The sequence below is a fragment of the Cebus imitator genome, unplaced genomic scaffold (genome assembly GCF_001604975.1).
Source record: "Cebus imitator isolate Cc_AM_T3 unplaced genomic scaffold, Cebus_imitator-1.0 Scaffold15, whole genome shotgun sequence".
NCBI lineage: Eukaryota > Metazoa > Chordata > Mammalia > Primates > Cebidae > Cebus > Cebus imitator.
In genome coordinates, this window is record NW_016107330.1 from 60,730 (window position 1) to 74,210 (window position 13,481).

General features: G+C 48.4%; 1 protein-coding gene across 1 annotated transcript in view; it reads right to left on the minus strand.

Annotated features, from left to right (window-relative positions):
* ENO1 (enolase 1) overlaps positions 1–10,691 on the minus strand; it is a 16,573-nt gene extending 5,882 nt beyond the window's left edge. The window contains exons 1-6 of the mRNA XM_017502939.2: positions 10,560–10,691; positions 7,542–7,635; positions 4,767–4,862; positions 3,309–3,367; positions 867–936; positions 2–135 (exon numbers count right to left, since the gene is read on the minus strand). Of these exons, the coding sequence (XP_017358428.1) occupies positions 2–135; positions 867–936; positions 3,309–3,367; positions 4,767–4,862; positions 7,542–7,626 (444 nt within the window). The 5' untranslated portion in view covers positions 7,627–7,635; positions 10,560–10,691. The remainder of the gene's footprint in view (position 1; positions 136–866; positions 937–3,308; positions 3,368–4,766; positions 4,863–7,541; positions 7,636–10,559) is intronic.
* Between the last annotated feature and the right edge of the window lie 2,790 nt (positions 10,692–13,481).

Here is a 13,481-nt window from a genome sequence, read left to right on the forward strand (position 1 = left end):
CCGGCACTGGCAGGATGACTTCGGAGTTGCCAGCCAAGTCAGCAATGTGGCGGTACAGAGGGACCCCCTTCTCAACAGCACCGGCTTTGCAGACAGCAAGGGACACCCCCAGAATGGCATTTGCACCAAACTTAGCTAGAACAGAAGAGAACCGGGTGAAATTTCTGACTCACCAACTTTTGTCCTGCTGCTCTGCACCACCTCCTCTCCTCATCACACCTCCGGTCTGTTACTAGAAATGCAAATAGCATTCCATGTGCACCCACCACTGCTTTTCCCCTCTACGACAGAGCCCAACTCCAGCCAACTAGAGGAACTGCTGACTTTATAAGAAACAAAGCTTTTCTGAGTAACCAAACTGACGGGCTGCTGTCACCTGGTTTTACTCCTGATATTTAAGTGTGATTTCTTAAGAGTGACAGAAAGAAATTGGAAGAGACCACAGGCTCATTTAGTTCATCACTAAGATCATGGACCTCTTACTGAATGTTTTTTTTTTTTTTTTTTTTTTTGGGACGGAGTTTCGCTCTTGTTACCCAGGCTGGAGTGCAATGGCGCGATCTCGGCTCACCGCAACCTCCGCCTCCTGGGTTCAGGCAATTCTCCTGCCTCAGCCTCCTGAGTAGCTGGGATTACAGGCACGCGCCACCATGCCCAGCTAATTTTTTGTATTTTTAGTAGAGACGGGGTTTCACCGTGTTGACCAGGATGGTCTCGATCTCTTGACCTCGTGATCCACCCGCCTCGGCCTCCCAAAGTGCTGGGATTACAGGCTTGAGCCACCGTGCCCGGCCACTGAATGTTTTTAAAGTCTTCAGGAGGCTTCACGATCTTCCCTAGTAAAGATGCCACCTCGGACCACTCACATTTATTTTCTGTTCCATCCATCTCGATCATCAGTTTGTCAATCTTCTCTTGTTCTGTGACATTCAGTTTCTACAAGGGAGAGGGAAGAATGAGGGTTAGTGTCACTCTTATCTGCATAACCTTTGCTCCCCTACCATGGAATCTAACTTTCAAATTGTGTAAAATCAAAATCAATTCTGTGATGTTTGTTTTATAAGCAAAAAACTGGAGGATGAAAATCAATGGGAGACACAAAACTGCCTTTTGCTTGCTTTCAAGATTATCAGGCATTCATTCACCCAACAATGAAACAAAGATGGAGACTCCTAGACACAATGCTGTGTCTTGTGTCAAACGGTCTACCCAGGGAGCCCTAAGTGACTTTACACACAAGAGAATTGTCAGGCATGTGCTATGTAAACCACCGCCACCAAGGAACATGGCTTTCATAGGCAGTAAATAAACAAAGCTCACTGTTCACTCATGAAGACTGAGCCCTTGAAAGGCAGGCTCTGCTGCTCACTTGGCTAACCTCAAAGACAGCAAATCCTCATCCTCTGATGGCAGGCATGATTTCCGCAAATAGTCCGAAATCATTTAGCAAAGCATCTAATGATGGATCAAAATGAGTTCCTGATGAGACTATAAAGTAATAAAACTGATGTACTGGGAACTGGCTCAAAGTAATCCAATAAAAATCAGCATTACTTTTTAATGTTTTTTTAATTTTTTGAGACAGTCTTGCTGTCACCCAGGCAGGAATGCAGTGTCACAATCTAGGCTCACTGCAACCTCTACCTCCTAGGCTCAAATGATCCTCCAAATTCAGCTGGGACTATAGGTGTGCACCACCACGCCTGGCTAATTTTGATATTTTGTAGAGATGGGTTTCGCCATGTTGCCCAGGCTGGTCTCCAACTCCTAGCCTCAAGGGATCTGCCCGCCTCAGCCTCCTAAAGTGTTGGGATTACAGGCGTTAGCCACTTCGCCCAGCCAAAAATCAGCATTACTTTTAAAACTTACGAATATATTAATAACAAGGCATTACTTTTATATATGATATTCTTGATACAAAAAATATGCAAAGAAAATCAACTGATCTCATGCTGTATTAGCAATTTGGTGTCTTCTGCAGCTTTGTCAAGGCATCACCGGAACAAGCAGGCAGTTACCCAAGCACACAGCTTCAGAGGCCAATCCTCACTAACAGTTTGGTGTTTCTCCCAGGGGAAAAAAATGCCAGGGTATGCCCTGCTCATCACACAAGTCACACTCCGTAAGGGTACGAAGGGACAGAAAGTAAGGTATGTGTGGAGGTGTGTCCAGGAGACTGGCAGGGGGAGATACAGGCAGATTTCGTCTGGGGGCCGGTCGGGCAGAGGGTGATTACAGAGTGCCACAAAAGCAAGGCCTAAATCAACAGGTCAGGGACAGATACAAAGAAGGGCCTCCTTTTCCCTCGTGTACAGAATGAATTCCCGGAGGAGAGGGGCTAGATAGATGCAGAGACGGAGGCTGTGGCTGGGCTAGCGCTGGGCCTAGAGAGCTTCGTGATTTTTATTTTTTATTTTTGAGGTGGAGTCCTACTTTGTTGCCCAGGCTGGAGAGCAGTGGCACACTCTCTGCTCACAGCAACCTCTGCCTCCCAGCTTCAAGTGATTCTCATGCCTCAGCCTCCCGAGTAGCTGGGACTACAGGCACAAGCCACCACACCTGGCTAATTTTTGTATTTTTAGTAGAGATGGGTTTTCACCATGTTGGCTAGACTGGCCCCCAATTCCTGACCTCAAGTGATCCATACAGCTTGGCTTTCCAAAGTGCTGCGTTTACAGGCATGGGCCACTGCACCTGGCCCAGGGCATTTTTAGACAGAGGTTTTCAAACTGGTCTCATCTGACAAGTGCCACAGAAATTACGGAGGGAAGGGCTGAAGGGAGGGTAAACGAGGTAAAAACCTGCTGACTTGGGTGTTTGCTAGGTCCCCAGCCCTACTTCACCTCCAGCAGCTCTACTTTTGTGTTTGACATATTGAAGGTTTCCAGGATGATTTTACGTAACAGGAAGAAACTCCACTGTTAAAGTCAATTGAATTATAGTAAATAATTCCAAAGTTCATGAGAAATTAGTCACCATGGACACTATCACAAACATCCCTGAGAAAGCTTCTCTTAAAATCTGGATCTTAATTTCCCAAAGGCCCAGAGAGTGGCAGGGGAGAAAAACACCTCAGGGTGCCAAGTGTCTCATTCTTCTGATGCAATTCCATCTGCTATCAGAAGTGGACAGTCAGGCAGCGGGCAGGTTAGAATTATGTCATGCACGGATTGTTCTCATGCATGACAGGGAATCCGACTGGCTTCTGTAGCTCTCAGAATAAGCTCTTCCATCAACAGGAGAGCCTCTGGGCCTCGGAGACACTCGGGTGGCATCAGACACATTGGTTATCAGGAAGCAGGTCCTACCTTGCTAACCAGGGCAGGCGCAATAGTTTTATTGATGTGCTCAACAGCCTTTGAGACACCTAGAAGGAACAATTAAATCAAATTACTAACATTAACTTTAAAACAAGGCTTGAGCAGCACTGCTAAAGAGAACCGCTGTTGAGGCCGACCCGGAAGCCCACCGAAGGACCTTCCGTAGGACCTTTACCCCCTCTCCCCTTCCCCCCAGAATCGGAGAACTTTCTGGCCCAGTCTGAGTGCTCCTACCTAGGACCCCAGAGGGTTAGAGCCACACCAAGAGCAGCTGGCTCACAGCGATCTGACGGGAAGTTAGTTTGCAAGACCATGCACTGGAAACACCAGTGGCAGACTAAAGGCTGTCCAATCAGTTACCTGAGTGCACAGGGCTGGTGCCAGGAACTCATTAATATACTTAACGGGTCTGGAGACGCCTGCCCGGCAGAGGAGGATGAAGAAGGAAAAATGAGAGAGAGACTCAGAAGAGAACCGGTGATGAAGGACTGCGAGTGAGAGACAGCGAGGGACAGGAAAGCAGAGGCGAGCATTTCAGGGACCATGCGTTCAATCTTCCACAAATGCTGACTTACTGAGCACTCATTACCATCAAGGAACAGCACCATCCTGCTCCAGGTAGGTCCCCACGTAGGCCATTGAATGGTGACATGGTAACATGTTTGTGTGTGGAGAGTGCTTCTTAGAGCATTACAATGGACTGAAGACCCAGCACCACCACTGCAACACCAGCCCAGCATTTCCCAACATGATTTCACATTGCCCCCTCCCCTGCAGCCTTTCTGGAGTTTTCCAGGTGCCCTGCTCCCCCACTGAGAATGTATGATCTAGCCCTATGTGCTTTTCTGTAATTTGACCACATATTCTATCTATAGACAGGTCAAAGTTGCACAAACACTAAGTCAATTTGCATACAGCCAGTTAGAGGCTGGCTTTGCCACAGAGCAGGGCTTCTGTGAGTCATTCAATAGGAAAATCAAACTAAATGACTCATCTGTGGCTTGCCATTAAGGGTAGGCCATTGGCTAGACCTTCCCTGGATACCTCCTTGCCCTTGAAGAAGCTGATGATCTGTAGGGCCCACAGGACCCTCCTGAGATAGGGAGACTTTTCTTTAGTTAACAGGCCCTGTTCTCATCCTTGGGTTCCTGTCCTAACCATGAAGGAGTATTTTGCAGATTATGGACAAAGTGTAATGGAAACAAGCATTGAAACTCTCAACCCTGAGCGTGAAGGGTTAGGAACCCTGGAATCAACACACCAACTTTCCTGTCCACGTGGTGGGGCACTGCTTCCATTAACATCATGGGTTACAGCAGGTTTACTGGCCATAAACCTGCAAATGCGAGCTCCCCTCTACCCTCTCCAGAGGAAGACAGGACTGGGCAAGGCCAGGAGCAAGGGCTGGAGGCAGGGAGGCCATGGGCTGTGGGTTTTAAGGCTTACCCTTCCCCATATAGCGAGTCTTATCATTGTCCCGGAGCTCTAGGGCCTCATAGATACCAGTTGAAGCACCACTGGGCACAGCAGCTCTGAAGAGACCTAGATGAGAGGGAAAAAGACAATTGTAGCAATTAAGAAATCCAGTTACAGCACAAGCCCCAGCTCCCTCCCGCCCACAGATGCATCTGTCATTAGAGCTAAACTGTTTCTTCCTCCCACCAGCTGGGGGATTTATTTAAATGCTCTGGCCTGTCCTTCGTGCCTTTCATGTGCTTATGATCCTGTACTGCAAACCTTACTACAAAGATGACTAACTCCCCTAGCAGAAAGAAACCGCTCTCCAGGAGATCCTGCATGCCACCTTCGGTCTTGTTAAAATGCACAAGCTTGCGTTAGTGCCCTGTGGATTATCCCAGCAGCACTGCCCGAGAGAAATACAGTGCGAGCCATACAGGGCATTGAAGATGTTCTGGTATGATATGTATGTGTATGTATCTATAAATATATATGTGTTTGTTTTTGTTTGTTTTGAAAAAGAATCTCACTATATCCCCAGGCTGGAGGAGTGCATGGCATGGCATATGGCATGATCTCGGCTCACTGCAACCTCTACCTACCAGGTTCAAGTGATTCTCCTGCATCAGCCTCCCCAGTGGCTGGGATTACAGGCACCTGCCACCGCACCAGACTAATTTTTGTATTTTTAGTAGAAATGGGGTTTCACCATGTTGGCCAGGCTGGTCTTGAACTCCTGACCTCGTGATCCACCTGCCTCAGCCTCTCAAAGTGCTGGGATTACAGGCCTGAGCTACCGCACCCCGCCAGATACTATATTGATGTTAAGCATGAAATTAGGGAATTTATTGGCTCAAGAGGAATATCTAGCTGATTTCTTTCAGTTTGGACAATGCTAAATGCTATTTTCGGGGTTCTATGCTCAACTGGGAGCCAGCAAAGAGTATGGATGCGAGCGGAAGGAATAAAGAAAATAAAATGTGCAGTCTAATAAATGCAAGAACGGAACCAGATTCTGAAACCAGCCATCTGGTGAAACCTAGGCCATTAAGCGTAGCAAGAACAATTTTTGGAGGAGGTAAAAGAACAGATGGTGTCAAGGAAGGTGTTGCAGATATCTGCTTAGGTGGGGCAGACAGGTTTAGGGGAGCGGAAAGTGTAGGCAGCCCCCTGAATCTACTTGAAGGTAGAAGAAATTTCTCCATTTGAGGTGTGTAGAATGTGAAGGCAAATGACAAAAAAATAAAAAATAAAAAACAGCAACAAAAAAACCAACCAAACAAACAACCAGGTATTTCCAGCAAAGGACCCACCAGTGTTCCCCATCGCACTGCAGTGTGTTACGATGGACTTTCTTCTTGGAACCTGACCTGGGGCTCCCTACATATCCACCCAGCACTGGATCGGGCAAAGACAAGATGAAAACAAGAGGCTTGCGTCTGCGGACTTTTGGTGATAATGATGTGTATGCACAGTCACCACTCTGGTGGGGATGTTGACAATGGAGAGGCAGCACATGTGCAGAGGCAGCGGGTGCACGTGGGCTCATGGGCCTCTGCACCTTCCGCCTGCTTTTGCTGTGAAGCTAAAACCTAAAACTGCTCTAAAAAAGGCCATGAGACAGGAAGAGACACGAAGATGAAATGTTCTGAACAAGTTATCATTTCATGTTTTTTGAAAAGGATTAAGACACAGAAGAGAAGTTCCATTCATTTCAATTTCAAAGTGTCCGCCTCCCAACAATCCCCTGGCGTCTGGGGTCTTTTGTTGAAGTTCAGTAATTTCCAAGCAGAAAGTTCCACTCATTGACAAAGTAAAACAATCTCACTGGATGAAGCAAATTCTTGGTATCCTGTGAGAGCCCTCAGGATTCTGGAGAAACCCCTCTGTGCCTGAGAACCCACACAGCTACAGCCAGAGGCAGAACACAGGCAGTCTTTTGCCCTGCTAAGTCACGCCTCAAGGATCCTTCCTTCCTGAGGGGGAGGGGAGGCATGGGGGAAGGGAAGGGCTGGGGTTCCACTGCTAGGGTGACTCAGAGGGTGACTCAGCTCTGACCGGCAGTTCTCTGTGAGTTTAGCACCCCCGAGTGATTCTGCCTGAAGCTCCTTTGCCAACCTCACCCACCCTGTCCACTGCGCCATGTGCTGGAGGTAACGAAGGGCTACAGAGGCACTGGATTTTCTTCTTAAAGTAAAACGAAGGAGTTTCCCCATTCTGTTGTTTTTTTAAGAAAACTCCTCCAGTGGGGATTGATGGCCAGGTAAAAATGAGAACCTCTGGATTATTCCCAAGCTCGCAGGTAAAAACTGTCCTTGATCCTTGCTGAAGAGTGATTTCTAGATACAGAGATAAGGGTGCTAAGTTTCCACCTGCTGGCCCTCCCCTCATCTCTTTCCCTATCAAGAGAGACCATCCTATCATGCTGTTATCTCCATATTTGGTCACGGCAAGCTGTTAGCCAACAACTAGTGATGGGCCCTTTTAGGGACAAGGTCTCATGGTATCACCTTACTTACTTCCTTACCTCACTGACTTAGGAGTCAACTTATGTGGTTTTAAGCCAAGGGGCACCAAGATACTGCCTACATGCAGAAAAATCCCCCAACCCCGCTAGTCAGGAATCACAACCTACTAGCGCATGCAGACAGAAGAAAAGCTTTAATCGATTTTTTTTTTTTTCCCCCAAGGCTCCAGCATTTGTAGAAAATTTCAAAAATGAAGTGTGGTGGAAGGAACTGTGGAAACCAAGGTGGCACATACCTTTTGCAGTGAAGAGATCAACCTCAACAGTGGGATTCCCACGAGAGTCAAAGATCTCCCTGGCATGGATCTTGAGAATAGACATGGTGGATTTCTGTGGGGGAAATACACAGGTCATATTTTCCATAAGCCATAATGCTGCATTTGCTTACTCATTCAAGGAATCACTTCCGAGGTTCGTGGACTAGAAAGAATCGGCATTGGACTGAATACTGGATGTTGGAAAGCTGGTTAGGGTAGGGGGAAAAGCCTGCTGGAAAGCAGTGGGAATTCTCCTGAATAAGTAGTTAGGCCTAGCTCTGGAAGGCCTTAAGCTATTTATGCCTAGTGTTCCATTATTGGAACACTAAGCTTTTGGGAGTTATTTTTATCCTACTGCCCAAGTCATCGCCAAGGTCTGATTTTTCACAAAAAATATTTGGAACCTCCAGCATAAACGGTTTAAACCCCAGGAAGTGAGGTCTTGTTCTGTAAGCAAAAAAAGAGAAAAAGCCCACAAATGTGTGTGCCCAGGGAGAAATCAAATCCAACTGGAAAGATGAATGTGTTATTAGATGCAGAACTGGCTACTGTCATGAGCAAACAATGAGGGCTGGCAGGGGAATGGAAAGGAACCAAGGACATGAAGGTCACAAGCAAAACCACTAAGACGAGGCCAAAAAGGGGTGGGGAGACCTGGGAAAAATCTGGCTTGTAGCAGAATTAAAATAGTGAATCACAAATTTGGCCATAATTCTTCAGATTAAATTTGGGACAGCAGCAGAATATTCACTTGGCAGATACTGATAATCAAATTCTGAGTTTGGAGGTCAGGAACAATGAAATCCTTGGACTGTAATCTTTGCTACTACCATTTTCTGGGACTTTCAAATTTTACTTGGGTCTTCAGTACTGTTATGTCATTAATGATGACATCTTTATTTTATTTTGATTACTTTTTTAAGACATGGGGGTCTCACTATGTTGCCCAGGCTGGTCTCAAGTGATTCTCCCCTGCCTTGGCCTCCCAAAGCATGCTAGGATTATAGGGGTGAGCCACCAGGACCAGTCAATAATGACATCTAATTAGTATTTCTTCCCAAGGGGGCTTTATAATTTGGAAATAGAGGAAAGATTCTTTGAACACCAAGATACTTCAAGGGAAGGGGCTTCCTTTGAAAACACTTAAAAAAAAAAAACCCAAGAATTTGCAGCAATGAAAAACAAATAGCAATTCCTTAAAGAAAAACCCTTTCTTACTTTTTTCCTTGGTGCTCTCCAAAGAAACTAACTGAACAACTTACAGAACCGAGGTGGGTGAGAGAACTTAGTGTTCAAAGCCATTATCTAGCTGGGCTCCCCTCCAACATCTTCTCTGGAATGTCCTGGGGCAGCAAATGGCAGATTTTTAACTTTCAAAATTAGATACTTAAGTCACTTGCGTGGCTTTGTAGTCTATGTAACAATGGAATTTTATTCTTTAGCCAAGAAAAATGTATTTAGTTTTTATCTATTAGGTTCCAAAAGGCAAGTTTATTTAAACATATTTTTAGAATAAGTTAATTTTGCATTTTGGCAAATTACATACTCGATTACATTTCCATCACTGCAAAAAGTTCTCTCAGGTCGTTTCTAGTCAATATCCCCCTGCCCCATTTCCAGACCACCACTGTGATTTACTTTGTGTATCTCAGACATACTTTTACAGGCAATTTTATGAGGGCACCTTAGCGTTTTTGGTTTCATTTTAGTGACTTAAGACAAAGGTCCTGTGATGTGAAATAAAATGTAAGTGATCTTTAAGTTAGATAGACAAACTATTCTGCAAAGTTGTCACAGCTCAGGAGCACAGGCAGGGAGGAGGGTTGGTCTGACTTCAGCATTCACTGCTTTTTTTTTTTTTTTTTGAGATAGAGTTTCACTCTTCTCGCCCAGGCTGGAGTGCAGTGGCGCCATCTGGGCTCAGTGCCTCCTGGGTTCAATTGATTTTCCTGCCCCAGCCTTCCGAATAGCTGGGACTACATGCGGCTGCCACCATGCCTGACTAATTTTTGTATTTTCAGTAGAGACGGGATTTTACCACGTTGGCCAGGCAGGTCTAGACCTCGTGATCCGCCCATCTCGGCCTCCCAAAGTGCTGGGATTACAGGCGTGAGCCACCGTGCCCAGCCCATTCGCAGCTTTTTCAGTTGCCTGGATGGAACCCCAAATTAGCGACTCAGTAAATGAACCGAGCAGTCAGGGCCCGGGTGGACCCGAAAGGCAAGTGAAGTAATGGACCCCACCGCCCAGAGAGAAGCGCACAGCGCAGGGGAACAGCAAACAGGAAGCTTTCTTAAAATACATCCTTCTTAAGTCAGATCATGGCCCGACTGTTGGTGGCCAGCCGGGGAGCCGCTCTTGCCCAACTTGGGCGAGGTTGCCTGGAGGGCTTCCCAATGATCCAACGGCTCTGCGGCAGGTTCCTCATGAAGAGGTGCCCTCTCGGAGGGAAATGAGTCACCAGCCTACGGGGCAGAAGCGCGGGCCGTGAGCGCGGCCGGAGGCAGGGGCTGTAGGTGGGGGAGGGGGCGCAGCCTCGTGGGCATCTCCCCTCTCGCCACCCTCCTCCATCTTAGGAAGGGCCTGGCCTGAGTGGGCACCGCCGCTAAGTCTGCGTTTCTCCCAAAAACCTTACACTTGGCTACAATGAAGAAGCAACTTCCACTCCCAGTCGCACACGCGAGCTAAGAGACTCGCGAGTGCAGCTCCCGACCTTCCCCGACAGTGACCCAGCCCTGCAGTCCGAAACCACGTGCTGATCTGCACCTTTCCCCTCCAAAGAAATTGGGGGCCCTGCATGTACGCCTAGCATTGCGCCCCAGCCCCGGGCCTCGGGGTGAGCGGGGGCGCCAGTTTCCACCCGGGGAGATCACGCGCCCCCGACTCCGCCACGCTGGGCCTGCAGGTGCGCCCCCTCCCTGTGAGGGGAAAGAGCCCTGCTAGCCCAGAAAAGCCCTGCGTCGCCTGCCGGTTGCTCAGCCCTTCGCCAGTCATTACCTAACCGCCGAGTCTCGTCGCCTGGGAGAGAAGCGGAGAGTGCTGCAGACACCCAGATGTGCGTTAAGACGGAGAGGTCTGCGTGCTCCAGGTCCTCACAGCTTCTGTCCGCGCCGCCCGCGCGGACTTCCTGCCCAGCTAAGAAAGGCCCCACCTACTTCCCGCCTCCCGGGTACGCCCCCTCAGCGCCGCCTCGCCATTGGTCCTGAGAGCCGTCACTTGGGCCCTCACCTCCCGGAAAGGGGCGTGCCGCTGTGACGGTGGCAGCGGCAGGGAAAGGGGGGCGACGACCCGGGGACGTGAGGCGGGCGGATTTTGAGGACCCAGACTCCCTAGAGGCCCTGTCGTGGTGCAGGCGAAACTCTGGCCCCAGATGGGACCCTTGAGCCGAATTGGGGTGTGCAGAGCTGGGGCCCTGCGGGAGGGCCCGGGACGGCGCGGCGGGCATGAGGGCTCCGGACTCTGTCACGTACTCCGAGTCCCGCACGCACTCAGCGTCGTTCCGGGGCCGCTGGTCTGGCCCTCGACTTTGCTGACGACTTTGGCGGCCCGGGCCGGCCCCGGACCTCCTACCCCGCACGCAATCCGGGAGACCCCGCTGGCGTCGAGACGTTGAGCAGCTGAGCGCCTCGGCCCCACTCGGGTTGGGGCGCGGGCCATGCCGCAGCGCTGCGTGTCCGGGGCCACGTGCGCTGCCTGCGCCTGCGCACTGCCCCCCAGCCGCGCCCGTCCGGCGGTGCTCCGCCTGCCACCCGCCAAGGTGACCCCGTCCCTTTCTCCTTGCTGCGGCGAGAATCAGGCCGAGACAGCCAAAGGAAGCTTCACTTCCCTTTAATTCTGCCTCATACTTTTTAAGTGCCTCCTAGGTGCCCGCCGCACCCCCGCATGCTAACCCAGCGTTAATCTATTCTCCAGCCCATGTTCATGTTGCATCTGAAATTTCACATCCCCCTCATTACCATCTAGAGACCTAGATCAAATCTACCTGGATTCTTGTGAACCATTCATGTACATTTTTTGGGACTGGAGTTTCACATGGACCCGGAGTTTCTCAAAGTTCAAGACGGCTCATATTCTATGGAATATGGAAGGAGTTGGTGGATGACTGCACCTGTCTGATCAAGATAGCCATTACAACTCAGCTCCACAGTACCTCCCCCTCCACTCTAAGGGAGAGTTGAAATGGTCACTCCGTTTTCTGTTATGGTTACTTTTGTATTTTTCAGCATCACTGCTGGTCTGTAAGAGAACTAAACATCTCCTGATTTTCCTCATTTCCTTGCAAAGAGATGTTCAAATCTATACTTGAATTTATTATTTCTTCTGGTCAGCTGCAAAAAACTGCTTTTCTTCCTTAACCCCTAGCATTTTTATCCTCGTAGCTACTGAGAGGTTTCCAAGGCGTTGGTTAAAAGTGAAGGCATATTGCGTCCATAGTATTTGTTTTCCAGTGGGTAAGAAGCAAGAACTTCAAGATTAAATTCAGAAAAATAATTGTAAAATGTTTTATTAAAGAATTACACGAATTTTGCAAGCAGAGTTTGTGATTTTACCAGCAATTCACTTATGTTTTTGGCTGCTTAAAGCCAATATCCCCAGCCCCATGACTCAGCAGCTAAATCAACAGCCAACATGTACTGGTAAGAACTCTAAGAAATCAGGCACTTGGTACTTTTACTTTCGGAGCAATTCTAAGGCGGGGCCCTGAAAGGGCTCCAATCTTATTTTACATGGAAATGGTTAGGGAGATAAAGATACTCTGCTCCTGCCAGAACCAGTAAATCTAGCAGAAAATCAGAGGCAGAGCATGATCCGGGCTGCCACTGTTGTAAGATTCTTGGAAGCTGCAGCTCCACACAGTCTGAGCCAGCACTTCGACCTCACATTGTAGCTAAAATGTTAATGATTACTAGAGATGTCCTGAAATCTTTTCCAAAACTCATAGGCTGCCAAATGCCCTCCCTGTTTCCATAGCTCCTGAGGCTTTGTTAGCAGGCTGTGGGGTTCACATTTGCTTGTATTCAGCATAAGAGCATTTAGTTATTATTTCTCACTTGCTGCAAGTTTGTTGAGCAGTTTTATTGGTGGTGGGCAGGTGGGGAATAACTGTCCAGAGCTAGCGGAATACCACACCTTGAAGCATTGTAGGTAGCACATGCATGGTGTCTGCAGGTGACTAGGAGCAAGGGAAAGTGAGTCTGCTACGGCCTATAACTCGCTTAGATTGCTGATTCTACCTGTGATATGTGTGCAAAAACCACCAGTCAGCAGGAGAAGGTGGTCTTTATGAAAGACGGTCTCCAGCCAGATAGGGAACCTCAGGGTAGGATGAGGAGCTCTGGGGAGGTAAGACACCAGATGAGTGCAGAAGGCCTCTGGGGATCTGGGTGGATGGTGCTGCCTCATGACAGATCATACGGTTTTAGTATTTGGTTATCACTCAGTATTTCACGTACACCTGAGACTACATAAAGTGTACATAAATGTCTCTGTACCCACATCCCACTTAAGAAATGGAACATTAGAGTCCAGGCTTGGTGGCCCACACCAGTAATCCCAGTACTTTGGGAGGCTGAGGCAAGAGCATTCTCCTGCCTCAGCCTCCAAGTAGCTGGGATTACGGGCGTCCACCACCACGCTCAGCTAATATTTTTGTATTTTTAGTAGAGATGGGTTTCACCATGTTGGCCAGGCTATCTTGATCTCCTGACCTCAGGTGATTAACTCACCTTGGCCTCCCAAAGTGCTGGGATTGCAGGTGTGAGCTACCATGCCCAGCCTGTTTTATTTTAATTTAATTTAATTTTTCTTTTTTTTAGACAGTCTCACTCTGTTGCCCAAGCTGGAGTGCAGTGGTGCAATCTTGGCTCACCACAACCTCTGCCTCCTGGGTTCAAGCGGTTCTCCTGCCTCAGACTCCTG